The sequence below is a fragment of the Trachemys scripta genome, chromosome 14 (genome assembly GCF_013100865.1).
Source record: "Trachemys scripta elegans isolate TJP31775 chromosome 14, CAS_Tse_1.0, whole genome shotgun sequence".
Lineage (NCBI taxonomy): Eukaryota > Metazoa > Chordata > Testudines > Emydidae > Trachemys > Trachemys scripta.
In genome coordinates, this window is record NC_048311.1 from 18,811,638 (window position 1) to 18,839,022 (window position 27,385).

At 49.7% G+C, this 27,385-nt stretch overlaps 1 protein-coding gene and 1 long non-coding RNA gene across 3 annotated transcripts in view; one reads left to right on the top strand and one right to left on the bottom strand.

Moving 5' to 3' along the window:
- LOC117887734 overlaps window positions 1-5,951 on the bottom strand; it is a 24,883-nt gene extending 18,932 nt beyond the window's left edge. Inside the window, exon 1 of one of the 2 annotated variants that reach the window (XR_004648193.1) lies at window positions 5,824-5,951. This is a non-coding gene — a long non-coding RNA (uncharacterized LOC117887734). Of the gene's footprint in view, window positions 1-272; window positions 396-5,823 lie in introns of those variants that run through there. The other variant, XR_004648192.1, reaches the window with a different exon arrangement.
- On the top strand, window positions 415-26,855 carry CYGB (cytoglobin). The gene is made up of 3 exons (XM_034790442.1): window positions 415-981; window positions 23,605-23,836; window positions 26,009-26,855. Exons 1-3 carry the CDS (start codon window positions 839-841, stop codon window positions 26,171-26,173), a joined length of 540 nt encoding a protein of 179 aa, XP_034646333.1. The 5' UTR covers window positions 415-838; the 3' UTR covers window positions 26,174-26,855.
- The last annotated feature ends 530 nt before the right edge of the window (window positions 26,856-27,385 follow it).

The window sequence follows — 27,385 nt, forward strand, 5'->3', positions numbered from 1 at the left end:
GTTTGGAGAAAGGAAGACAAAGCAAATTCTTATCATTAAAAACATCCCCTTGGGACAGAAAATAATTTAGTTCATGTTGAAATTAAGCAGTGATTTAATAGGTATTTCTCTCCTTTGCCTTCCACCCGCCGCCTCAAACACACAGACTAGAAATCGGAAGCAAGCGGGGATTTTCCCCTTCAAAACACAATCTCCTGCAACATTAGATAACACAAGAGAGAGAAGAAATGGAAAAGGCTAAGCCAGTTGTTGGGATAAGTTTAACCGCTCACTTTGGATGCTGCATTTCCTCAGAGTTGTTTACAAGGGTTGAAAAAAGACCTGTAGTCATAAAATCCCCTAAGCAGACGCTCCTGATGTTCCACAGAACCTCTTTTTCATCTCTCCCTGTTCAAAGAGAGAGAGAGAGAGAGTGAGAGAGAGAGAGAGGAGGAGAGAGAGGGAGAGAAAGTGAGCTCACGTTCACACATTGGTAAAGAGGCTGGTCTTGCAATGCCTTTGAATATTTTACTTTTAGTCAGTTTCCCATCAGAGTCAGAGTCATACATGCACACACTGAGCTGAAGCAAACTACAGCAATGGACAGCACTAGAAGATTTGAAATCTAATCACATGCATTATACCTCTTGGATATATTTTTAATCACACACACACACACACACACACACACACACTTCTACATATATATATAGATAAATAGATACAGATATAGACAGCGACAATCTCATCCACACCACCTCCAAACAAACACCTTTTTCTTTTCTCAGAGGATACACATACACACACATCTCTCTTTATCTCCTCCTGGCTTCCTGGAGGATTGTGCCGGCTGTTTTTCATGGAGAAAGTCCAGGGAGAAATGGAGATTGAGAGATGGGAAAGGAGCGAAGAGCTGTCAGATGCCGAGAAAAAGGTGATTCAAGAGACCTGGAGCAGAGTGTACATGAACTGCGAGGATGTTGGGGTCTCCATACTGATCAGGTATTTTCAAAAAAAGAGACAAACAAAAAAAAAAGAAAGAAAGAAAGAAAATGAAATGAAATGAGTGACAGATAGACAGGAACCATTCTCAGTCCCTATTGGCTCTGATCATGGACAATTTCACAGCACTTCTCTGATTTCAACATGTTGGGGAGTGGGGGAGACCCTTATAATGTAGTTTGTGGGAATCGGTATTTCAATGGGAAAGGTCACCTTATACCCTGTGTGCAGTGTTGGCAGGGGTAGGGAGGGTGTAGAAGGAGGGGATTGCTGTACCGTTTTCTGCTCAGTGGTTTCTACTCACATTCCTGCTGATGGAATTATATGTACTAGGTTTGTGGGTGAAATAATGCAACTTACAAGCCAGGATGAAACCAAAACAGATCGGTCTCTGACGGCACCATCTGTTTGTTGGACGACAGCATTGGTATAAAGGATAATGCTGAAGTTGCCTGCTAAGGCTGGTACGAAGGTCATAAGCAGGGGGGGGGGGCATGTGGCAATTGGTAATGAGCATGGGAGGAATGAAGTATTATTGCATTGGGATTAGGATATGGAAACTACCTTACAGCACCGTATTGTGTATTTGCACAGACCTGCAGGTAAAGGGAATGACGTGTGTCTGTCCAGGGGTAAGAAAGGGGCAGGTTGCTACTGGGGTTTCTCATTCTAAAATAGAAGGATTTGTTTTCTTTCAAAGAACCTTTAACTGTTATTGAATGTTTATCTTGTTTTGTGCTTCTGAACTCTCTGGGTACGCCCGGACGGGCAGCACAGACTCCAGGACCGAGTCTCATCTCGCTCACACCAATGTAAATCAGAAATAGTGCTGCTGAAGTCAGTGGAGTTACCCAAGTGCACCTTTGGTGTAGGTGGGAGGGGAATCAGGCCTTAGGTTTAAAGGAATGCGCAGAAGAACCATAGAAGGAGCTGGGGAGGGGAAGATGGGGCTGTAGAATCATAGGGTTAGATGGGACCTCAAGGTGATCTAAACTAACGCCCTGCAGATAGAAGCAATGACCAGTTTCCACTTGATTTGAGCAAAAATGTTTAAGGATGGACCTGAACCTCAGCCTCCAGCTCCAACCCCCCATGACTGCTGGGAGAAAGCTGAATCCAGATGCATATTTGGCCAATGCTCTCCTTCCCTTATAATGGTCCAGGACAAAACCCCAGATGGAGAAAGCTGGCTGTTTGAAATCTGGCTGCAAACGTTGTTCCTTGAGATTAGCAGGTCGTGGCCTTGGGACTGACCTGTGTTATAAGAAACACTTGGACTGATGCATTTCTCACTAGTAATAATTGCAAAGTTTCCTTTGAGCTTAGGGGAACTGCAGAGGTAGCAGAAACCGCCTCCGATGTGCAGACGACCCTTCTTGGCTTTCCCCTTGTTTGACTTATAGGAATTACTACAGGATTTGCTCACAGCATTCCTCTGCAGGGAACCGGTTTGGATAAAATACAAAGACGGCCCCATCCCACAGCCCTCCCTGAACCTCTCCCTACTCTTAGAGCTGGACATGGTTTGAGACGGAAATATTTAGGTTTAGTCACTGCTCAGAAAGCCCATTCCTGGGAGATCTCCTGCCCGAGTTCATAAACTCAAGAGGTTTAGCGAGTTTAGGTAAACATCAGGGGTGAGATCTTGGCTCCATTGAAGTCAGTTGGAGTTTTGCCATTGACTTCAATGGGGCCAGAATTTCACTCCAGGACTTCCAACTGTCAGTCTAAACCAAACCCTCCCTGTTCCCTCTCCCTGGGGAAGATCACCTCCAGATCTAAATCATGCAGCTGCCTCTCCCTTCCCCTTTCTAAAATGGGCCAAGCCCCAGCCCCCCAAAACGCTGGGTCAGAGTTTGGCTTAGGCCTCACTTGAATCCAAACAGGACCTGAGATCTGGACACTATTAGGTCCATCTTTTATTAGTCTTCTGAGCCACGAGTTGGGGCAAGTGGAATTGCTGAGGATCTGGTCTGTGAAGAGGGGCCTCAAACCTGAAGCTGGGAATTTCCCTGAGGCTTTCTTGGGGCTGATCGTTCTTCCTCCCAATGTGAAATGAAGCACTGAAAGAGTGCTCTGTTGGCCTACGCTAGTGCCCGACATGACTGGCTGCAGCGACCTGCTTGCTTACAAGTGCACAGCCCTTCCAGCTGTGCCAGTCACAGGGGGAACCAGACTGGATATTTAGTGCGACTTTTCTGATCGTTAGAGATGGAGCTGGGGTAATCAGAGCCCGGTTGCTTGAGCACATCTCTGCTGAAAGCAGGCTCTTGCCACGTTCCTGACTTAGGGCTGTCTCCTTGGACATCTGCCCCTGCCTCTAGGAAACCTGCTGGGTGGTGTTGTGTGCATGCGGGATGGGTGTGTGTGTGTGTCAGTTCTTTGGTACAGGGGGAGGGGAGCAGCTATGGACGAGTGGTGGAAGTGGTACCCCACAGCCTATTCTGGGCAGATTAGCATGGTAAACACCCTGGATTCCTGTCTGACTTGAACTGCACGAAGACAGAATAGATCCAATCCATCAGTAATTGCAGGGAGGGTGTAAGTGACGCATGGGATGGGGATGAGCCAGAACACAGCAGAGAATGGCTAGTATCGATGCCGGGAAGCATGTGTGCACAATGCAGGTCATGTACAGGTTGAGGGGGCAGGAAGGGGCTGTAGCCTACATAACAGGATGGTGGAAGAGGGTGCAAGGTGAAGCCAATAGCAGACAAATGCACTGGGGAGCCCAGCTTATCTCTCTTGGAGTAGAGGTGCTAAAACAAAGTTATTTCCCAAGTAGATGCAGCAATTCCAGCGGGAAAAGCAGTGGCCAGCTGGCATGTGTGGTCTGGGGTGTTACACAACAGACCGAAAACCAGACAGAACCGGGAACAGGAGAGGGTGTGAAGCACAGCTGGCAAAGGGGCCCTGGCTGCAAAGTTCCGACCTGGAGCTGAACTTCCCCAATGCTCGGGGTGGTTTCTGTTCCAGGCTGGTTTCTAAAGACCACTGCATTCTGGGATTTCCCTGTCATTGTGCCAAGAGGAAAGCGCCACCTCGCAAAACCGGCGCCAGTGCCGGGCAGGAGTGAGGACTCCCATGGAGACGGGAGAATTTGTTAGCTAACACTTAGCACCTGGGATTTACCCAAGTACAGGCAGCTGGGCTAGACGGACCATTGGTATGTTCTTAAACTCCAGCTGAGATCATTGCATTTCTCATCAGGAGTCCTGCGGGTGGAGGCGAAGGCAAGAGGCATTTAGAAAAGGATGAGGCAGTAGACAAGTGACCCATCCTTTCCCCTGGGGCAAAAGCAGCAGCTCATGTTGTCACAGTGACATGACACACTGCAGGTGACTCGCTGCTCCACTGCCACTGAGACCACGGAGGGAGGGGTGCTGAAGCACAGCCATAAGCCACTTGCCCCGTGAATGCCAAGAAGTGAGCAGGAAGAGAGGCAGCCCCGGTCACAGGGGAACAGCAGAGCACAGGCTTGCCTCTGAAGAGTGAGGCTGGATCAAGAAGCTCTGAAACTGCACGTAAACCCTCCTTTGCTGGGAAGGGATTCACTCTGCATCGCTCCCCACCATCCTCCCTGAGTTCACTCCAGAGCTCTCTGGGGAAACGCGGGCAGTGCAGAAACAGGCCAGCCCTGGTTTGAATTGTCAGTACCTGTGAGAACAGCTCCTGCCCAGCCGGCTCCTGCATGCCTTTACATTTCACAGCTGGCATCAGCAATAGCTCCCGCCAGGAGAACTAGGTCATGAGCAGAGGCTGTGGGGAGGCACAGGAAGGGAAAAGGAGATGGAATCACACGCTGCTTTTACTTTCTTATAAATGATGCGGCAGCTCAGCAACGACACAGGTCACTTTCTCATTCGGTTTGCTGACCACCCGCAGACAGGCTTATCGCTCTGTGTGCGTGGGAAAACAATCACGTCTGCCCGACACACGCAGCCACAATCCACCGATATACCATAGGCATCGTATGCTTTGCAATGAGATAGCCCCTTTCACCTACAGGTCTCAAAGGGAGTTGCAAAGGAGGGGTAGTGTCATCAGGAAACTGAGGCGCAAAGTGACTTGCACAAGGTCATCCAGCAAGTCAGTGGCAGAAGTAAGGAAGAGAGGCTGACTCAGGTCTTTTAACCACAAGCCATATGCTTGAACCACTAGGCCAGAGCAAAAATGAGCAACTCTACTTGTTGACTGTCAATGTCAGGTTTGAGAAGTAACTCAGGAATTGTCTTCATGGCCTATTTAAAGTTTATCCGTATGTATTTAGGCATTTCTTAACATGCCTGTGGATATGTTGTACCCTTTCCATTCAATTCTCTGCCTTTAGATTGTGAGCTGGTCAGGGCAGGGCTGGTGCCTTATTTTTTCCATTTGGAAAGAGCTTAGCACATTGCACCCTTGGAAATAAATAATGCTGATAAATATAGGGCCTGATCCTTTGCCCATTGAAGTCAATGGGAGCTTTGCTGTTGATTTCAACAAGAGCAGGAGCAGGCCTACAGGACAGGAAATCCAAGATCACACAGCAAAGATAAGCACGTATCATACACAAAGAGAGGCAAGATACACAAACACATGGCAACGGGGATATGTACAGCTGCATTGTGCAGTGAAACTGCATGCTGTATCAGCAAACAGACTCAAACAGCCCACAGGGAAATGCACAGTGCATGCCACCGGGCAGGCATTCTGATCAATCACATTGCACCACCAGACAGCTGCCCCTTTGCCCCGCGGTAGCAGATTGTGGGTGGGTTCGTTTCCCATTGAAAGAGGATGAGGTTACTCGGAGCCAGGGTATTTTCTGGAGCGCTGCATATGCGCAAAAGTCCTGCTTACCTGGAAGAGAGGGGCCAAAACCCCAGCTAAGGCACCACTGAATCCAGTCCTGTTGCAAGGAACAGTTCCCTCCTCTCTCTCCTCCTTGGTCTATGTCCCTTTGATTCCAGCACACGCTATCTGCTCCTCTCGCCTGCCTGTGACCTGTATTTTATAATGGTCAGACTTAAACAAAACCCTCATGCTTCAGGGCATAAACCCTACTTGTCTTTAAATGAAAGAAACTTTCCCTGGATCATAACTGCCTGGTGCAGGGGGTGGTACACAGGCCTGTTCAGGTATTGGGAGAGAATGGAACAGAGCACCCTGGTAAGAGACAGTGGGTCAGTGGCAACTCAAAGGATTTGGGTATCTGTTTGTGGCTCTGCGCTGGCCTGCTGTGTGGCCATGAGCAAGTCACCCCCTGTGCCTCAGTTTCCCCTCCCACCGATTGTGTGTCTTGTCTCTTTAGACTGTAAATTCTTCAGAGCAGGGGCTCTCTCTTACTGTGCACGTGTGCAGTGCCTAACTGCACATCTGGTACTCTGCTAGTCTGAACCCCGGAGTAGCTGAGTGCCTCACAATCTTTAGTGAATTTATCCTCCCAACATCCCTGCAAGGTAGGGCAGGGCAGTTATCCTGCTTGAACCGAGGCACAGAGAGGGTAAGTGACTTGCCCCTGGTCACACAAGAAGTCTGTGGCAGAGCAAGGAATGGGACTCTCGCGTCCTAGGCTGGTGGCCTAACCACTGGACCATCCTTCCTCTCTGATCCTTCTTTCAGGACAGGAAGGTTCCAGTCTTGGCTGGGGTCCCCAGGCGCTACAGGAATAGAACAATAATAACGCCATTTGACTAAGTCATCCCTAGACTGTGGGAATAAAAGTTGTGTGGTTAAAAGTATTTAAATAATTGACAGTTTCCTTTGCTAGGGAACCTCCCGCCTAAGGAAACACAAGATCTTCATCTCACGCATCATCCTCCCCTGAGAAACCAGAGGTCTCTGCATTTAACATTATTATTATCTAACTATATGCTTAACTCTTAACAGAGCACGAGTTGAATCTAACTTAGGACCCAGCTGTGCCTTGGACAACCATAGGTGCTGGAACTAGGGTTGCTGAGGGTGCTGCCACACCTCCTGGCTTGAAGTGGTTTCCATCATAGACAGGGTTTACAGTTTGGTTCAATGGCTCTCAGCACCCCCCACTATAAAAATTGTTCCAGCGCCCCCGGGGACAACACTGAATAGCACCTTACTGGGGCAAGCAGTTCCACAGATCTCAGTATCTGAACTTCAGTGGGATTACTCACAGCTGTATGGGGAAGTAGGTTGGCCCAGTGGATTGATCACTTCCCCGCTCTCTGCCTCAGTCTTCCCATCTGTAAAATAGGTCTGCTGATATCCTTTCTTTATAAAGCACTCTGAGAGCTGTAGATGAAAAGCCCTATGTAGTAGCTAGGCGCATGAAAAAGGATGACAGAACAGTATTCAACAGCTCTCAACGTAACTACAACAGATTTTGCTTTGTGTAGTAGATGTTTCCATGATGGTGTATTTGTAGGTCACAATTTATTCTTATTTCTGTAAAGCACTGGTCTATATTGTTGTGTTAATAACACAAACTGAAACCTTGCAAAGTGAAACACATACACATTACACACATCCTCACAATACACACACACAGGCAGTACCCACTACCGTGCAGATAGGCTGGGAGTTTTAAAGATACCAAAGAGAATAAGGTGCCAGCTTCCATTGCAAGTCAATGCGGCTGGAGGCCTAACTCCCTGGGGGGCCTTGGAAATCCTACACGCAAACGCACTCCTCATAGAAACACACACCGTGAATGCAAACACATGCACTCAGTGCACATAACACACACCGTGAATGCAAACACATGCACTCAGTGCACATAACACACACCGTGAATGCAAACACATGTTCGCAGTTCACATAGAACACACACAAACCTATGCCACATGCAGTGGCGCAGTTCATATGTGCCCTCACCATCCATGTAGAAGATACACACACAGGCGCTCCGTGCTCGTGGGGCTAAGACGCAAAGGCTGGAGCCCGCTGGATGCCCCTTCAAACGCTTTGGTGAAAAACTCAGTCTTTCATTAGCTCCGTGCAGCAAAAGAGCAAATCAAAGATCGCATCCAATTTGAAAGTTGCACCGAGCAACAGAGCTGTCAAAACCATCGCAAGATGTACCATCTCCTACTGAACCAGGTAGTCATTGTGTGTGTAAGGCCCTGGCATTTCTTCACTAACTTTCCATAGTTCAACGCCCCGTCTCTGACCTTGCAGGGAGACGTCTCCCAAATTTGCACAGCTCTGGGTTTAACTTCTCAACCTCAGAACAGCTTCCTCCCCGTGGTCTCTACACCCTTCTCTCTCCTACGCCCGCTCTGCCACACAAACCAGAGCAGCGTAAAGAGAGGTTAGTACACATGGAGAATCAGACCCCATTGTTTTCAACAGGCGTTCTGTCTGAGCCAGTTCATCGGGATTTCCCGCCCTCCCCCCCCATCTTGTAAAGGGCATTGAGCATGAAAAGCACTCACTGAGTGTTAGGCTTGTTAGCATTATTAGGCGTCTGGGGTTTAAATACCAAGCAGCTTTAGTAATGAGCGGACGTGGTCAGGAGGCTTATGAAAACATGAGAAAGGTTAAATGGTTGTTGTTTTCTAATGGTTTAACAAGTATGTACGGGAAGTGGATCTTTTGTGTGAGCTTTGGGAAAGGCCCTTAAAAACAGGAAAGGCCAGAAAACAGCAAAACACAATCACGGTTCGGTTTTACCTCGAATGCCCCAGGTCACCCAGCAATGATCGCTGTGGATGTTAGTCAGCAGCAGGGAGTCTCACTAGGCCAGCGCTTTGCACAGTGTGGCTTGTGGAACACCTGCTGGCCTCACGCTACCAGTGGCCTCCTCCTCTGCTGACCGGCACTGGAAGATACTTAAGTGTGTTGTTAGCTGTCCTTTTTCCTTGTGTACGACTGCCTCGGGGATGTTATACGGTGGCAAACAGGAGTGGGGGTCAATGTGATGGACAATGGGAGGGAAGTGGGTGTCAGTGATGGCCAATGGGAGGGGATTGGGTGTCGGTAATGGCCAATAGGAGGGCAGGTGATCTGCATGATGGTGGAATGATAAGGGAGGAGGGTCTCAATGATGGCCAATGGGAGAAGAAGTGGTTTGTGAGAAGGTGACTGGGGGGAGGCCTCCATGAGACACTCTTTCCATTAAGTTGTGTGACCCCACTTTTATTATCAATCTGGTTTATTTATCTGTATTACAGCAGTACCTAGACAGGGACTGCAATTGAGATCTGGTCCCCATTGTGTTAGGTGCTGGACACACACAGAATAAGAGACATTTCCTGCCTCATGAGTTTACTAGCTCAGTAGACAAGACATAAGGTTGGGAGAGGAAACAAAGTCATAGAGAGGTGTAGTCATGTGCCCAGTATCACAGAACAGGGCAGTGGCCCAGCAGGGAGCAGAGCACAGGTCACCTGACTCCCAGCCCAGTGTCCTATCTGGTAGACCCCCTACCCTAACAGTCACATGTAACATTTCTGTTTTAAGCTGCCACCCCAAGATTACGCATCCAAATAATTTAACTGTCAACCAATCAGCTTCATTTCAAAACAAGTGCCCACTGGGGAAGAACACAGGCTATTTTAAAGTTGCATGCTTCTCTTCTTCCTTCCCCATCCCTTTTGAGACCTTTGATATAATGATTTACTTTTAACTCTGATCTACTGTCTATGAAAGTTTCCCCTACTGCAAAGCTCCTTCTTTAAGAGACATTCTGATGAACCAGAACAATTGTGAGAACCCCCCAGGGACTATTTCTCAGACTCACAGTTTGCCACAAAAGGACAATTCAGCAGCAGCAGAGTTAAGAAATGAAATGTGAAAGATAACGATTGATCAGCATGTGACTCGTCCTTAGCTGAACTGATCTGTACCAGCCCACGAGAATCCCTCATTTAGAACAGGGTACGTGGGCCACCTTCTCTGCTCCGTTAAACTGCTCCGTTTAATGGGGGTGCTGGGCTGTCGCTGCGAAGAGCAGAATGTGGCTCTCGGTGTCTATAAATTCAAGCAACATCTTTGCTGGGGGCTACAAAGTGCTCCTGTGTGTTGAGCTACAATGCTCGTTAAAATCACGGAAAGGTAAGGACATCCCTCGTGGATTTGGCAGAAGCTAAGAGTTTCATACAATTGGTAGCAATGGGCAATGTTGATTAAACAGCATACATCTCTCAACCTTCAAAGTACGGGCTGCCTGAAAAAGACACTCTTCCTAGGCCAAATCATCCACCTTGGCTGATGTTTTAGGGTTAAACATGCAGCCTTGGAATGTGGGTAACTGTCCAGGGTCCTTGGGCACCAAGGGATCAGACAGGATGTCTGAGCTCTGGAGCTGTCTATGGTATGTTGCCCATCCTTGAGGGTTTGAAAAATCCTGGAGGATCCCTAGTACTTGTGTGTTCCTGATGATCTGGGACCCGATGCCAAGTGTGAGGGCCCCACTGAGCATTTATTGCAGCAGATGTGGTTTGAGGATATCAAGAATTCAGAGAAAATTGCGACCGTCAAAGGGCAAACCTCAGTCCCAGGCAGGCGGTTGTGTGCCTCTTGAGAAATGCAAGTCTGAGCAAGGGTGCATGCCGCATGCGTTACCATCATCTGGCAACTACAGCGTGTGCACTATTAAGAGGCACTAGCAGGATGTAAGATCAACCTCATGAACAATTGCCTCAGGTCTAGAAACGCCTAGCAGCGCGCGCGAGAAGAGTTATACAGGGAGCCTCGCACGCATGCCACCAACATTAACACAGCGCGAGTGACAGGCATGATTTTTGTCTGCTGCACTGCAAAGGGGCTGTATCAGCAACACTCCCCATGCTGCTCAGAGACTTCCAGCATGCATCAGAGAAAGGCCAGCTGCTTGCCCACTGCACCTAGCCGGCTGTGCGATGCGATGCTAGCGAGGGGCTGTCACAGAACTAGTCAAAGGCCCCCCTTTGGGCACTCACCAGACAAGTGTGGGGGAATCAGCTGCTGCATCCCACATGCTTTAAACCTCCAGAGCCTGAAGAGAGTCCAGGCATTGCCCCGGGCCCACACCCACTCCCCACTCTTCCTCCCGTAGCTTAAACACACCGTCTCCCAGAAGTCCACCTGTGCGGGTGTCCTGGGTCCACGGTTAGCTCTGCAAGGGGCACACGAGAGGTGTTGCACGTAACCCTCAGACAGACTCCGTGCGGGATTCTAAGGCACCAGAGCTCTTTCCACGAAATGCACAGATCTAAACAAAAATCATAAAACCTACACACATGTCCCTGCCTCGCTTTTCTCACCGCCCCAGAGCATTCTTTGGGCAGGGGTCAGAGTCTTCCGGGGGTGGCCAGTGTCCTTCTGCTGCAGTGCCTGGCTTCTCAACCATGGAGCCCTCTGCCCCACCCCCTCCGCCTGCTTTGACTTTGCTCAGTCTTGCAGCTAAACTGGGTCCCCACTACAAAAGCCTGCCAGTCTCTTCTCCCCTCTTCTGCCCCAAAGCTTCCTGTGAGGCTTTCCTTCAAGTTTATACGTCCCACCACCAACACCTGGTTCCTTTGGCCTGCTGCTGAGAATTTTGACTTTTCAAACCCCAGCCCCCTACCGACAAACAGGAGGAGTGGCTCCTCCCTGCTCCAGTAAACCTTCTTAGCATATCTATTCACGGGTCAGAGTACAGTGGCTACGGTTAACTATTGTCCATTGTATCTAGTCTGGGATGTTCATGCTACAGGCCCCGTCAGCCCAGAGCGGATAAACACAGACATAGAGGCAGTCCATGATACAGCAGTTTTCATAAGAACAACTTCCCAGTATCAGCCAGAATTCATAAGTTGTACAGACAAACTCCCTAAATTGTCACAGAGGGCAAGATTCCTTCCTGACCACTGCAATGAACAGCTTACACTCTGAAACATGGAGACTACTTTCTGTTTAGGATAATTGGGGGAGAGGGATAGCTCAGTAGTTTGTGCATTGGCCTGCTAAACCCAGGGTTGTGAGTTTAATCCTTGAGGGGGCCATTTAGGGAAGTGGGGTAAAAATCTGTCAGATTAGTCCCCTTTGAGCAGGGGGTTAGACTAGATGACCTCCTAAGGTCCCTTCCAACCAGATATTCTATGAATTATTTAATATTATACTGCAGTACTGCCCAAGGCTCCATTCGGGATCAGGGTCTGACCCTGTGTTAGGAGGGGCACATGGTAGGAGACTGTCCCTACCTCCAAAATCTTACAATTGAAATAGACCAAGCAGACAAACAGTAATTAAGAGATAGCAAACAAGCAAAATTTCATATTCAGATATTTTCTTGCTGATTAAGTGTGAGCCAGCCTCTCAGACTGAGTTGGCAGTGCTGGCAATTATAATCATAGACTACCAGGGTTAGAAGGGACCTCAGGAGGTCATCTGATCTAACCCCTTGCTCAAAGCAGGACCAATCCCCAGACAGATTTTTGGCCCAGATCCCTAAATGACCCTTCAAGGATTGAACTCATTCATAACCCTCGGTTTAGCAAGCTAATGCTCAAACCGCTGAGCTACATGAAGTGATGCCAAATATGCATGCGGGGCTCTATCCTGCATGCAGCCCCAATGGATTTCAATTGTAGGATAAGAACCCTAGTTATTTCTTTATTTAATCTTTGCAGCTAATCATTAATAATAATTTTATTTTATAATTAACTCTTATCTGCACGATTTCTATTTTTCAAGTCAATTCTTTCTTTCATTTTATATTTTAAAACCATTGTCTATTTTTCATTTACCTTTTCTTTAGGGAAATAGGAGAGCCTTGTGGATCAGGCCCTAGACTGACCCTGAAGAGATCTGCGGTCAAAAACTGGCTCTGCAACAGATTCCCTTACTATTGTGGACAAGTCCCTTAATCCCTCTTACAATAGGAAGACTACTACTTCTACCCTGTCTATTTAGAGTGTAAGCTCTTGAGACAGGGGCTGTTTTGTACAGCACCTAGCACAACAGAATCCTGAGTTTGGTGGGGACCTCTGTCATAAAACATAATCTCGATTTTTCTGCTTTGTAACAGTACTAACTACGTTAATGTCATGGCTGCCCTTGCTAGCTTTCTCGTGAAACTTTCATTCATTTCGATTTCCTTCCGGAGCCCTCCCCCCTGATTTGTTATCCCATTATTAGCCTTTCTCAAACGTCTCCCCCCTTTCTGTCTAAACCCTGGCATCCTTGCCTTGCCTATCTCAGCTGGGGCCCAGAGCTCACTGCCCCCACTCTCCTGCGTGATCACCCTTCATCCACAATTCCCACCTATGGCTGTCCGAGAGTTGTGGGGAATCAGTGCCAAAGGTCTGACCTTAGGTGGGTCCTCACCCACTGCTCTTCCTCCCAGAAATCTCTCAGGGCCTGATCCCAAGGCCATTAGCATGAATGGGAGTCTTTCCATTGCTGCCAATGGGCTTTGGATCAGGCCTTCTGCGGGTGACACCTGCTCCTCTGGGTTGGGGAGCTTCTCACTGGAGCTGGGCTGGGGAGACAGGGCTAGAAGCTGCCTGCCCAGTCTCGCTTGCCCCCTCCCAGGGCAGGGAGCACCTCTGCAGGCCAGCTGCGTGGCTGGGAGCTGAGAAGAGGAAGAGACGAGCCCAGGAAAGGCAGTAAGAGGCATCCTTTGGTCGGATGATTTGCAGAGCTGTGTTGCTGTAGCTCCGTGTCACTGGCAGCATGGAGGTGCGTGTTGATGGCTTGTGAAAACCAGCCCAGACAAGCCCTGTTCGCAGAGAGAGAGAGGACTGAACAACTGGAAATGTACAAGTAATAATTAAACTGTGCCAGCTGAAACCATAGCTCCAGTGAGACTTTTGGAAACAGGAATATGGGTTTCTTAGCGTGAGACCAGATCACTTATGCCCGGAACTGAAGTAATTGCTATAATGGCTTTTGCAAGAAGACACTGCAGGAGCCATGTGCCTCCAAGAAAACCAAAATAGATACTGTCAGAATTAAGAGCTTGCAGAGCACTGAGTGGAAAGTTAGATTTATGCATCAAGGGGATGTTTGGGTCTCTGGCAATACCCACAGCTTTAATGAAGACAGAGTGAAGCCGAGGCCCATTATGCAGTGTAGCAGGATGTGCTGCCTGTGGTGGCGAAATGACTATACATGACCAGGTTTCACATTGTGAGGCTGGTAATTACTTCAGAGCACAGCGGTGGCCTCTGCTCTTTGAGGCGCGCCTCTTAGAAAGCCTCTGATCAATCAAAGCCAGAGCTGCTGAAATCTAGACAACAACATTACTAAGGACAGGCGGCTGTCTGCAGAAGGTCAACAGTGCGGTGTAATGCTGAGGAAGGGATGGAAGCGGCTCGTCAGTTGCTAGGTGTTCCTTATTTTGCTGCCCTTGGGGGGATGGCAGAGACCATGAAAAGACAAAGCGGGAGAGAGAGGGACAATCCACCCCACTGGATTTTGCTTTTCACAGAATCGGAGACGTTTGAAACAAGGAAGACTTATAAGGTCATCCCAGCTACTCCCTTCCCTTCTCCAGCCAGGGCAGGATATTTTATCAGGCTTTTCTTGGTCCATTTTTAAATACCCAACCTCTTCCCTTGGGAGACTAGTCCCAGGCTTGCTTCGTGAAGTATTGCTGGGAGCTCCGGCAAGCTCCACTTTGGCATCTGAGACCATTCAGTGGATCTTACTTTGAGTATTATCACTTTGGGTCACTTTCTGTGACAACGTCCTCACCTTCCCTCTGAGGATTTGTCCTTTCTCGGGTTCAGCTATGCGTCTCTCTTCTCATACAGTGAGTTTCTGCAAAGTCTGGAATGGGTGCAGGGTTCTCAGTGCCTCATGGTAGCAGCCCGCAAGATGAGGCCCTTTGCTGAGATCTCTGTGCACGCATGTTTAGTGGGGTGAAGTCAGTCTCCAAAGAAGCATCTTAGTCTGAGACTCACAGCAGCAGCAGCTTCTGACCAGCCCATACTAATTTGCTGCCATGTATAAAGGTGAAGCATTGAGGACGGTGAACTATTGCTTTGAACAGGAACTGTTCCGTAATTTACTCTATGTGCCGTCTCCAAAGTCACATGGTATTGGTTCCGCTCCTTGATCGGATGACCCACAAAGTGCTTTCAAGATGGCCATATGAGTGCTCCTGGTGCAGATACACCTTTACACCTGCATTCAAGGGAGACTCCATATTTGTGGCTGCTCCTGGACCTTGAGAGTGGCCTTTTCTGGCCCCTGCAATCAGAATGGAGCAGGAGGGGAGAGGAGGTCTTTAAAATTGTCCCTTGCTGGGCCTGATCCCCAGTGCTGATGAGAGTCCTCTGCAATGGGAGTAGAGGGTTCTCAGCACCCCACAAGATAGGGCCACTTTGACGCCAGTGCTCCTCCTGGGTCCTGAGACTGGCAAGGCAGAGGGAGAAGTGTTGGTACCACACAGTGAGCTGCATACTAACAGTAAGTTAGCTGTTAGCTTCAACTTTTGCAGCCGCTTTGTCCTTGGAGCAGCTCTGTGAGCCCCGTAGCATGTCCCTTTCCCACAGCTGTCACCACTCGTGGTGTTACGACTCATCCAGCCTGGGTTTTGTTGGGCGTGACGTCTAGGGAAGAGCAATTAAAAATATTTGCACCGCCAAACAAGCTAGCCTGTGCACATCTTCACAAAGGGCACAGCTGAAGGAAATCTGTTGTATTTTATTATGTATTCCCACTACAAATGAATTATTGTAATGCCTGGGATCCCACCCTCCTTGTGCTAGGCACTTTCCACACATGCAACGAAAAGAAAGGCCCTGCCCCAAACAGATTACCGTCTAAGAATAAGACAACAGGGGAGAGCACCAGATAAAGAGTGAGACAATTAGTTGTTTGCAGTGTTGTTGTAGTTGTGTTGGTCCCAGGACATGAAAGAGACAAGGAAGCTAAGGTAATATCTTTTATTGGAGCAACTTCCCTCAGTGGAAGGTACAAGCTTTCAAATACAGAGAGTTCTTCAGCTGTGGGGAAAGAAATCAGTGTCCAAGCTAAATAGAAGTTGGGACAGATAGTTGAGTATAATGAGGGTGACACGTTGTCGGAAGTCACTTGAAATGGGGTGAGCAATAAGGGTTAGAATGTTATGCAAAAGAGGTCTGAAGTGGACCATTAAAGGTTAGCAGGCAGGGCATGTGTTACAGATCATTGTAATGAGCCATGGAACCAGTATCCCTGTTCACGCCATGATTTTTAGTGGCTAGCAACGTTATGAATTTAAGCCCCCGGCTCATCTTTTGAAGGTGTGGTGCAGGCTTCCTTTGAGGACGAGTATTGCAAGGTCACATGGAATGATCCCTTTGGGAAAAGGGTTTGCCCACGGGGGACAGAGTGTTTTTGTTTTTTATTATTTTTCTGTGTGAATTTTCTGAGTGTAGGGATTGTCTGGTTTCACCCACACAGTTGTTATTGGGACATTTGATGTGCTGGATGAGGTATGTCACATGTTGCGATAGGCATATGTAGGACCCCTGAATCTTGAAAGGTGTATTGTGGGGGGTGGTGATCATTGTAGCAGTGAGATGTCTGCAGGTTTTGCATCTGTTGTTCTGGCAGGGTCTGGTGCTGCTTTGAGTTGGTGGATCCTGGTCTGATGAGAGCCTGGTGAGGTTGGGGGGTTGTCTGAAGGCCAGAAGAGGGGGTTCAGCAAAGCTTTCTTTCTGGATGTGGACCCCATCAAATAGGGGCTGTAATTGTTTGATGATACCCCACATAGGTTCCAGTGTGGGGTGGTAGGTGACAACTAAGAGTGTGTGGTCAGGGGGCTTTTTTTTTTTTCTCTGTATTATAGCAGGTTCTCCTGGGATATCTGGGTGGTCCTTTCCATGATGCAATCTACTTCTCTGGTGGAGCGTCCTTGTTTAGTGAAGGCAGTTTTAAGTGTGTGTAGGTGGGTATCCCACATTTTCTCTTTGGAGCACATTCTGTGGTATGAATGCCTGGCTGTAGATAACGGATTTTTTGGTGTGCCTGATGTGGTTGCTTGGGGCAGCAAGGAAGAAAACACCCAGGGGCCCATAGGAAACTTTAACAAATGGCTTCTAATGCTCAGTGCTTATGGGGTTCTTTTCATCTGTAAATCTCAACGCACTTTACAGAGGAGGGGATCACTATTATCCCCATTTTATAAATAGGGAAATTGAAGCAGGGGCCCCGGAATGGGGAAGGAGGGGCAGGGGCCATGGTCCTCCCACTTTTTATTGGCGATAAGGGCCAGCAATGGGGGAGGAGTGGAGAGGAATGAGCAGGGGGCGGGGTCTTCGGGGGAAAGGGTGGCATGGGAGCAGGGCCTCAGGGGAAAAGGCGGCGCAGGGGCAGGGCCTTGAGGGGGATGGGCGGGTGCGAGGGTGGGGGACAGGGTCCTAAGTTCCCTCTAAGCTGTGCGGCCACGTAGCAGCCTATCAAAGGCCATGCAGGTGCTCAGGGCTGTGGCGGGGAGAGGCGCCTTTCCCCCAGCCCCGAACCTGCCACAGCCAGGAGAGGTGAGGAGAGATGCTCACCCCCAGCCTGGGAGCTGCTGCGGCCGGGGAGAGGAGCCTCTCCCCAGCCCTAGCTCCGAACAGACCTGTCATGGCAGGGGAAAGTGGCCTGCCCCAACCTGCTGCAGGGGGAGAGGGCTGGGGGAGTCCTCTCTCCCCGCTGTGGCCCCAGGGCAGCCTGCACACCAAACCACTCATCCCAGGCCCCACCCCAGAATCCACATCCCCTGTCAGAGCCCTCACCCCCCTGCAGTCCAACGCTCTTCCCCAGCCCTGAGCCCTCTCCCACACGTATGTGCCTTGCTGCGTTGGGACCTCAGAGCAGTAAAATGACATGTGCTGGGTCTTTGGTGCTGTCGAAATGAATGTGGATAAATCAGATACTCATTCAAATTCACAGTCAGGTATGTGTAGGTCATTTTTTAAGGTCAATGATAGATATGAACTAAAGACCACAACATTGTCCAACCTCAACTAGGTAGTCCTAAAGGGCCAAGCTCTGATAACTGCTCCCGTTGAGTAGCAGGGGAGGCAGGCGCCCATCACCGTAGTGTTTGACCACCTCACAGTCTTTCATGTATTCATCCTTGCAGCACCCCTGGGAGGGACAGCAACATTGTGCCTAGTAAACAGTTGGGAACCTGAGGCACAGAGAGCCAGATTTACAAAGCATTTAGGCACCTTGCTAAGGAAGCCAAGTGGGGATTTACAACTAACTCCTGTTGACTTACATAGGCATTTTTGTAAGCCCCACTAGGTTCCTAAATACCTTAGTAAATCCAGCCCCTGCCCAAGGGCTGTGACAAAGCAAGGGACTTGAACCGGGCTTGCCAAAGTCCCAGGCTATTGCCCCAATTACTGGACCATCCTTTCTCCACTACCTTCCACTGCAAGTTACCCCACTGATTACAACAGGGCTACTTGTTGAGTACATTCTACTCTGTGTGAGTAGGGATATCAGACCGTAGCTCAGAGCTGTAACAAATTCATGGATTCAAGAAAATACGCTTTTCCCTAGAAGAACTGAAACTTCAGAAAACAACTCTCCTACTGGTAAACTAGTGAGTATTGGAATTACTGGAAGGGAAAGCGCCTTCTAAATACTTTACTCAATCAAATATATCGAAAATTCACTCCTCCTCCAACATATTTCAGATTCCAAACAAATGAGAACAAAGAGCAGATTCCCAATGCCTGCAGCCATCTTGTGCTTTAATTATTTCCTTTGGTTCTGCTGCTGATAAAGGTCGTGTACCTAAAATGGTTAAAGGGGAAGAAGGAAAAAAATGACACTTAGGACATCCTGTCCATTTTGTCCAGATGTAGCTCATGCAATACAAATTAGGGGGCGCGGAATCGAATCACTTACAAGGAATTTAATGAAATCGGTATTCAGGCATCTGTTTTGTATCAATCGTCATTTTGCATATGCAACAGTAAATATTAGATTTGTAATGATCTTGGATGAATCAGAAAACAATATTCCAGATACTAAGAGGTTTGAACTACAGACAAAGATGCAACAGACAGAAAAAAATTCCCTATTCATCAGAATGTGTTATTTTTTTCTCTTCCTCCACTCTCTGCTTTTGTTTGTCCTTTATCAAAATGATTAATTAAACTTCTAAGTTAATTAACAACTACAGATTAACTGCTTTTTAAAAACATTTCTTGAGAGTCAAGTGAACTTTTATTTAATATGCCTTTCTTGAATTTAACACTAGTGTTTTTCTTCTGGATATAGGCCAAAAGTTTCAATTTTGAATGCCGAGCTTGATTCACCCAGAAACAAGGATGGTCCAGTGCTGAGGGTACGAGCTTGCAATTCAGGAGACCTGACTTCAGTTCCTTGTCTTGTCACAGACTTCCTGTGTGAGTCACGTAGGCCATGTCTACGCTACATTAGCACAACTGTGGCACTGTAGTGTAGATGCATCCTACATTGACGGAAGGGGTTTTCCCATTGATGTAGTTAATCCACCTTTCTGAGAGGCAGTAGCTAGGTCAAAGGAAAAATTCTTCCATCCACTTAGCTGCATCTACAGTGGGGGTTAGGTTGATCTTTTTCTATCCTTCACTTTGCCAGAGGAGAAGTTCTGATTTCCTAGTCATGATACACATAGTGGCTGTTCCTGTCTACCCCCTTAGCCTCTTTCCCAGACACCATTTTTGCATTCAGAGCAAGTAATGCTTCCCAAGTACCTAAGAGCAGAAGCCAAATGCAGGACATCTGGCATGTGCTCTGCGGCAGCACCCCCGGTTGGAGCTGCCTGCCTCATCTCAAACATAAATGCCTCCAGCCTCTTATCACAGGCTTATTCCCACCCCACCCAGAACATATGGAATTCTCTAGAGCTGTAAACCAGCCCTTAGCTAAGTCCCACCAGCTTCCCCACAGTAGGCAAAAGCTCTACAAGGCAAATTGATCTCTGGATTCAATGGATTTATACCAGACAGGAATCCAGCCCTACTAATCTACTAGATTCCCTACAAGCTCTCTATTGGACTTCATGCGCCTGGTTCTCCTCTCACTTAATCAGTGTTACACTGGTGTGACTTCACCAATTTCCAGGGGGGTCATCTTGATTTATATTGGCGTGAGTGAGAGGAGAATCAAACCTTATGTGCTTTGAGTGGGACACACATTTTAGGATAGATGGTTTTCATCCAACATGCCAGGTCACCTATTCTTCTGGTTGCTGCTCCCCTCTACCCCGTCTCTGAGTCTGAATTCCCCTCATTCAGCCCTGTACAGAGGTGGTCACCGCTGAGGGGACCAGAGCTCCTTGTTAGCTGGGCAGCATGACAGCAGTGTTGAGAAGGGCAGATCTTCCGATATTACAGCTTGCCACAATGGGTGAGACTCTAACCCTTGGGATCCTAGAGAGGATGGTGCCATTAGCACTCACACAGGCCAAAGTTCCTCTTGCCCCACAGCCCAAGAGGAGGAGAGATCTGCTTATATGGGCACCGAGAAGACCAGTGCTGTCAATGGGAAGGACCTCTAGATATTGATATTGGGAATGATCCTTTCCTGTTGGCTCCATTTTTTATGCTGAGTGTTGTAGCCTTTCTTATCGCCTGTGACAGCGCGGTCAGGGGAAGGAAGAGCAATTGGGGGGAGAGAAAGAACTTCAAAATAATACAGCCAGCAAGTATCCAGGCTTAGAGACCAGGGCTCGGGGTGAAGTTAGTCTCTGAGGTGCCATAACGATGCCTCGTTTTTGCTGATCTGGACTAACACAGCTACCCCTCTGAAACCGGTCAAGGATAACAAAAGAAATCCTATTGCTATGGAGGGGGAATGTCTGTCCTTCTTCTGGGAGACATTCTAGGCTGAATCCTGGGAACTCGGGGAAAAGGGGAACATTAATAGTGATGCTTCCATGTATATATACCAATATAACAATAACCTAGCCTGCTGCTTCTCCCCAGCCAGAGCCGCCCTAGCCTAATGAGACTCAGAGATCTCACTAATGCTCGTTCAGAAGGAGGCAGGGGACCACAAGGTGTAGTTCCCAGGCCCTGGCACCTGCGTATTCCACTCCAAAGCCCTTTCTCAGGCCCAGTCTCTCCTGGACAGCTGTGAATGAACGGAGATTGGGTGGGATGGTGAGACCTGGGGTTCGGAAAACTGATTTCCTCTGGCAGGAGGAGCCGCTTCAAGCTTCTGCCGGCAGAGGTTAAAAAAGAATCCGAGGAGCTTGTTCGTGGCTCCCTCTCTGATTTTCAAACCGACGCCTCCCCCCCACACCTTCCCTCCTCCCCCCTGCTGCTCACTCTTCACACATCAAAACCTATTTTGGGCCCGCTGATGAATCCCAGATGCCTGAGGGAAGCAACAGAAGCGATGTACGTTCCATTCGCTGCTGACTTGGCAGCCCCCCGGATCCTCCGGGAGCCAATGGAGGGGGGTGGGGAGAGGACAATGAGGTGGCAAATGAGAGCCTGCTCCTCGTATTGCAATTGCCCATGGGCTGGCGCGCACAGAAGATGACCCCCACCTGGCCCTGGAGGTGGTGTGTGCATGGGCCTGGGGCGGTGCAGAGCGTGTGAGGGGGGAGAGGGGTTGCACCAGCCTGGAAGAAGGGAGGAGGCAGATGGCAGGAGGGAGGTGTTTTTCTGGAACTGTGGACAAAGAAGACATCGGGGACAGCCCTGGGAGCTGAGTCTACCAGCTCCTGAGCAGCCTACGCTGGCTCCCAGCCAGTCTAATGTACACACATAAGGACGCAGAGAGAGCCCAGCTGCTCAAACCTTCGGATGTTCGGAGTGGAGAGGATGGACTGAATCCTGATCTCGCTCCCCCTGGTGTAAATCTGGAGCAATTTCACTGAACTCAATGGAGTTCCAGTCTGATGGAGGTGCCCCGCTGCACGTGACAGCAGAATCGCACCTCTCATGCAGGGATTAAGTAACTCAGCAGAGATTTTTAAGATGTAGGCTCCTACACACACACACACACACACACACACACACACTCTCTCTCTCTCTCTCTCCTCCCGCCCTATGCTTCTGCCTCTGTTACCAAGTGGTGTATCGATTCACTAGCCTAGCATAACAGAGCCTTCACCTCTCCTCAGCTTGGAGCGGGACGCCCTGTGCACACGGCAAGTGGACTCAGAGCTCAGCAAAAGCTTCCCTTTCACTCGCAGCATTTCAGATCTGCGCCCTGGGGGTCCTGCCCCAGGCAAACCGGCACCTGTTAGCAGCACAGAGCAGAGCTGCCCTTTCTATGAGGGGCTGGGGCAGCCCCAGCAAACTGGAGGAGTGTGTGAGACTCTTAAATAACCACAGCAAAGACACACCGACTCCCCCTCCCCAGCTCTTTTCCTACTGGGGAATGGAGAGGGAGTCGAGGTTTTAGCTCCACGTGGCCAATTCAACCACAACTCCTTTCATTTCAGTTGTGATTAATTTGTCCCATGGCTTTAATCCCATCAGATTTGAGGGTCTCCTGTACCCCTTTCCTGGGGTCGGGGAAAGAGGGTTGGCCCCGGGACCACTCCACTCTCCAACACGGGATGAAGAAGACATCCCTGTAGGGTGCAGTAACCTAGGATCGGCACATTGGAGACCCAACAGCCCTTGGATGCCCCAGGGCTCAGCACCGCCCCCAGCAGGAACGTTCTGAGGACTGATTTGACTTCCCATTGTGAATCCCGGCTGGATTCTCTGGGCCAAGTGCTGCCCTTGGTTCCCCCTGTGAAAACTCAGGGGAATCACGGGGGTGGCCAAGGGCAGAATTATTCAATTTGTGTGGACGTGCAGGGGCAAGTACTCCTCGTTCTTTTTGCTGATACAGACTAACACGGCTACCGCTTTGAGACCCGTCTGCCGGGGGCTCTGCACAGATGGGAGAAGGGCTTTGCAAATATCAGATTGCAAGCTGTGTGGGGCAGGAAAAATCTTTCGCGCTGTGTGCAGCCGGTGCCCAGCACCAGGGAGCCATTAGCCACAGCAATATAATAATGACAATCACAAATTCAGCCCTCCCACCCCCGACACTCTGCTAGGCAGGTGAGTATTTACTGACAGGCCCCTGTTATAGTTGGGAAAGCTCCCAGAACATGGTTTGCAGATGGGCCACGCACCACTGCCCCCACTGAATTACTGGGAGATGCAGATGCTCAAGACTAACGAAACCCCACACCACTGCAAGCCATGAGGTCACACAGTGAGTATGTGGCACAACTGGGAATAGATCCAAGCTCTCTTGCCTCACTGGCTTTGCTCTAGCCCCCGGCCAGGGGCTCTCAATCTTTCCAGACTACTGTACCCCTTTCAGGAGTCTGATTTGTCTTGCGTACACCCAAGTTTCACCTCACTTAAAAACTACTTGCTTACAAAATCAGACATAAAAATACAAAAGTGTCACAGCCCCACTATTACTGATAAATTGCTCACTTTCACCATGTAATTATAAAATAAATCAAGTGGAATATAAATATTGTACTTACATTTCAGTGTATAGCCTATAGAGCAGTATAAACAAGTCATGGTCTGTATGGAATTTGAGTTTGTACTGTCTTCGCTAGTGCTTTTTATGTACCTGTTGTAAAACTAGGGAAATATCTAGATGAGTTGATGTACCCCCGGAAGACCTCTGCGTACCCCAGGGGTATGTGCACCCCCGGTTGAGAACCATTGCCCTAAGCCACTTCACCTCTCACTGAAATTCACGTGGCTTCTCTCTCTTTCCCTCTCCTTCTCTCCCAACTGCACTGTGCAGGTTTTTTGTCAAATTCCCGTCTGCCAAGCAGTACTTCAGTCAATTCAAGCACATGGAGGACCCCCTGGAGATGGAGAGGACCCCACAGCTGCGCAAGCATGCCCGGCGGGTCATGGGCGCTGTTAACACCGTAGTGGAGAACATCAACGACTCCGAAAAGGTCTCATCTGTTCTGGCCCTGGTGGGCAAGGCCCATGCCCTCAAGCACAAAGTGGAGCCTGTCTACTTCAAGGTAAAGGACCAGAACGGAAGTCTCTGTGACGTTAGAGGGAAAGGGAGGGAGGGGATAAGGCCCACACTGATAAATGGGTGCTGGCAAGAGACGATGGGAATACACTGGTTTATTCTAGCCCCCAGGATATTGGCCAGTCCTATGGATTTTTACATCAGGAGTAGTCAGTTTCCTGGGTATCCTGAAGGGGGTGCTGTACCAGATAGGGTCTGCTGGCACTGCTGGAGTCGGTGCTACAAGTCAGCAAGTTCCCTCCCCGCTCACCTCCTCTCCTTACTCGCTCAGCTGGGAGTTTTCTCTCACTCCCCTTAGCAGCCAAGGGGCAGGTGACACCGACAGGCAGCAAGAGAGTGAGGGGAGGGATGAGGACTTCACAGGCTGCACCCCAGAAGCTGTATAGTAAGGCAGGGGCTTGCCAACAGTAGGGGCCTATTTTGGTGCTTCTGGGGGGGGGGGAGTGCAGGGGAGAGCTGTTACAGTGCGAGGAAGTGTGTCAAATGGAAGGGGCAATGGGGCTGCAAGCCAATGAGACAAAGAAGAGGGGAAAAGAGCTGGGATCCTGGTTTGAGGGTTCTCTCCTTTGCTGGGCGTTGACCTGCCTTGGGATGGAAATGGCCAATGGGTTAGCAAACGGGGCAATCAGCTGGTTAATGTCAGTGCAGCCTCCGCGTCCTCCCCTGAAATGCAGCTCGCAGGCAACGGCCACGCTCCTGCCATGATGGGGGGGGGGGGAGAGGGGAAGGGAATTCCTTTCCAGCTTCCTCCAGGGGCCACCACCACCTCTGTGCCACACGGCGCCAAGACACAGTACTGCTCTCACATGATGGTTTTAAAGATGAACCTCAGGGGGAAAAACCCCACCTCTGAGTCCATGAGGTTGAATTGAAATGGGCTGTGGCCTACAGCCCTGGGAGACTCGCCGCCATGGGCCACCTCCCCCGGCCACGGGCATCAGAACCCATCAGTGGATCAGAGATTGCATTTTCATCATGAAACTAGGAGGGGTAGATTGTGGGAGAGAGAAAGCAGACGAGGGCCTACCTCTGGACCGGGTCACCTACAGCTGTTTTATTGGCCATAGCAGTGAGGTACCAAGCTGTCCCAGCCCACGGAAACCTGCCTTTCCCCCCACAAGGAAGATGCAGGGAACTCCTTCTCCCACAGCTTCTGGTGGAGGTGAAGGGTTTTCTCCCCCTACCAATAGCTAGCGCTCCACTGGGGGAACAGGATAAAGACCCTGGAAAGTAGGGGAAAGCCCCTCTGCCCCCGCACAGCCAAGCATGTCAGAAAGCAGCACTGCAGACCAAAGAGGATGAGGTGACTCAGGGCAGGCAACTCCTACCTCTAGGACACTATGTCCATGGGCAGCCGGCCAGCGTTCTCCTCTGCCACACCTGGAGAAGCAGAAAGGAGAGGAAGTTGCCGAGCACCTAGAGAGGGCACCTGTCCAGAGCTCAGCAGCTGTGCCGTTAGAGCAGAGGCGTGGGAGGCAGGACGCCAGGGTTCTGTCCCTCGACGACTTGTGGCCTCAGGCAAGACACTTAGGCCAAACTTTTCAAATGTGGCCCCTCCTTCTGGCCACCTGTGGGCAGGCAGCGTGAGATACCTGGGACCTCAGTACTGATTTTCAGTAGCACTGACTCAGGAAGGCAGTGGGAGCTGTGGGCGGTTAACACCTCTAAAAAGCAGACACTACAGGACAGATTTCAAAGTGCCTAGTACCCAGCAACTCCCACTGTGACGCTTGTGACCCGATTTTCCAACCAGCCCAATACCTGCCGTGCAGAACTCTTTGGAAAAAATCGGCCCTTGTATGTCTGTAGTTGGGAACCCAAAAAGTGGGGCCCCTAAAATGAACTGGCTCAAGACAACGTAGCTCTCAACCTGCCTGGGGTTCAGTTTCTCCCTTGGCACGGCAGGGCTAATAACATGGCTTTACATCTCCTGGAGCCCAATGAGCATCTGTCAGTCTCTCAGAGCAATGGCTGGGGGCAGTGCAAAGCAGGGTAAAGTATCCCTATGGACTGGCTCAGCAAGATGGCAGAAGCCCCCCCGAACTCAGCAGCAGGGTTGCTTTGGAAAAGGGGCTGCCCCAGTGGCCCCTGACCACCTCCCCTCTCCCCTTGTTTCCTGGAGAATCTAACAACCCTTTCCTGTCTCCCTCTCCCCCAGTTCTTCACCGGCGTCATGCTGGAGGTCATTGCAGAAGAATATGCCAACGACTTCACCCCAGAGGTGCAGAGAGCCTGGACCAAGGTGAAGAGCCTCATCTACACCCACGTGACTGCCGCGTACAAGGAGGTGGGCTGGGTGCAGTATCCAAACTCCACCATGTGAGCGGACACAGGGGCAGGGGAGGGGCGGGGAGGGACAGGCAACAAGACTTCACTATGGTCTTCCCTCCAGAGCCTCACTGAGCTCAGCAGCCTGGTAGGGTTAGCGCTGTAACAGCAGAGTACAAATTTTATCTCCCCGTGGCAAAAAAAGAGGGTGGGGAGTTGCAGGGGGTGGGAATGGGGAATCATTTCGCTTGGTGGCCCCGTCTTGTTCCAGAGGCCAGTAAATTATCGACCTCCCCAAACCCAGAGCCTGGCTTTGATTTGATCCCTAAGAACTGCATTGGCTCAAATTCTGCGGTGAGCCAGAGACATACAGCCCGAATTTACTGAAGAATTAAAAGCCCATCCTAACCTCCTACAGTCTGCAGTGCCCCCAGCCATCATGGGCTCCATACGCATGGGGTTTGTGATTTATCAGGGTCATGTCCTGCTCTCCTGTCTGGTTTGCAAAGGAAACACGTAACTGTTGCATTTTTAAAAGAAAAAGAACCCAGCTGGTAAGAATCCAGCCCGGAATTAGTGTGGGATGCAGAGAACCTCCCACTAAACTATACATCCCCGGTACAGGAGCAGCCCAACCAGTCGCCCATCCTCACCCCATCCTGAGACAGCAGTATTTCACTGGCACAGAAACCCTTCTCCATGGCCATCTGTTGCCCGTAGTACTGGAGGCTCGGCCCACCTGCTGCATTTTCAGAAACAGTTCCGGCCACCACAGAGCATGTCATGGGATGCCATTTACAGGGCTTGTAGCACGGCCTCGTGGGTAGAGAGTACAACTCCTGCGGCAAGGGGGAGGGGAGGAGATTAGCACAGGATCTGGGCCCTGCACTCAGAGAAATGGCAGCACAAGACAATGGGCAGTCGGCCGCGGATTGCTGCTGGCCAGGGAAATGCAGGCTCCAGAGAAAAGGAGAGGCACTGAGGAACCAGGCTGTCTCCCTTTAACTCCTTCAGTCATGTCATAGGACGCATGGGAAGCCGGGACAGGCATCTGAATTGACTCAGCCAGCAGGTGTTACTCACAGTGGCCATGACCCAGGGAGCTCGCAATTAGCGTGTGTGTGTCTGCTGGAAGAATGGGAGGTTTAGTGCACCCAAGCCACGGCTACTCTTAGCGCCCTCTGGCTGGAGGAAGAGGAATTATGCAATGAGCAGGAAAGGGGTGGAAAGATGAACTGAACATATTAAGGGTCAATTCCTGAGTGTG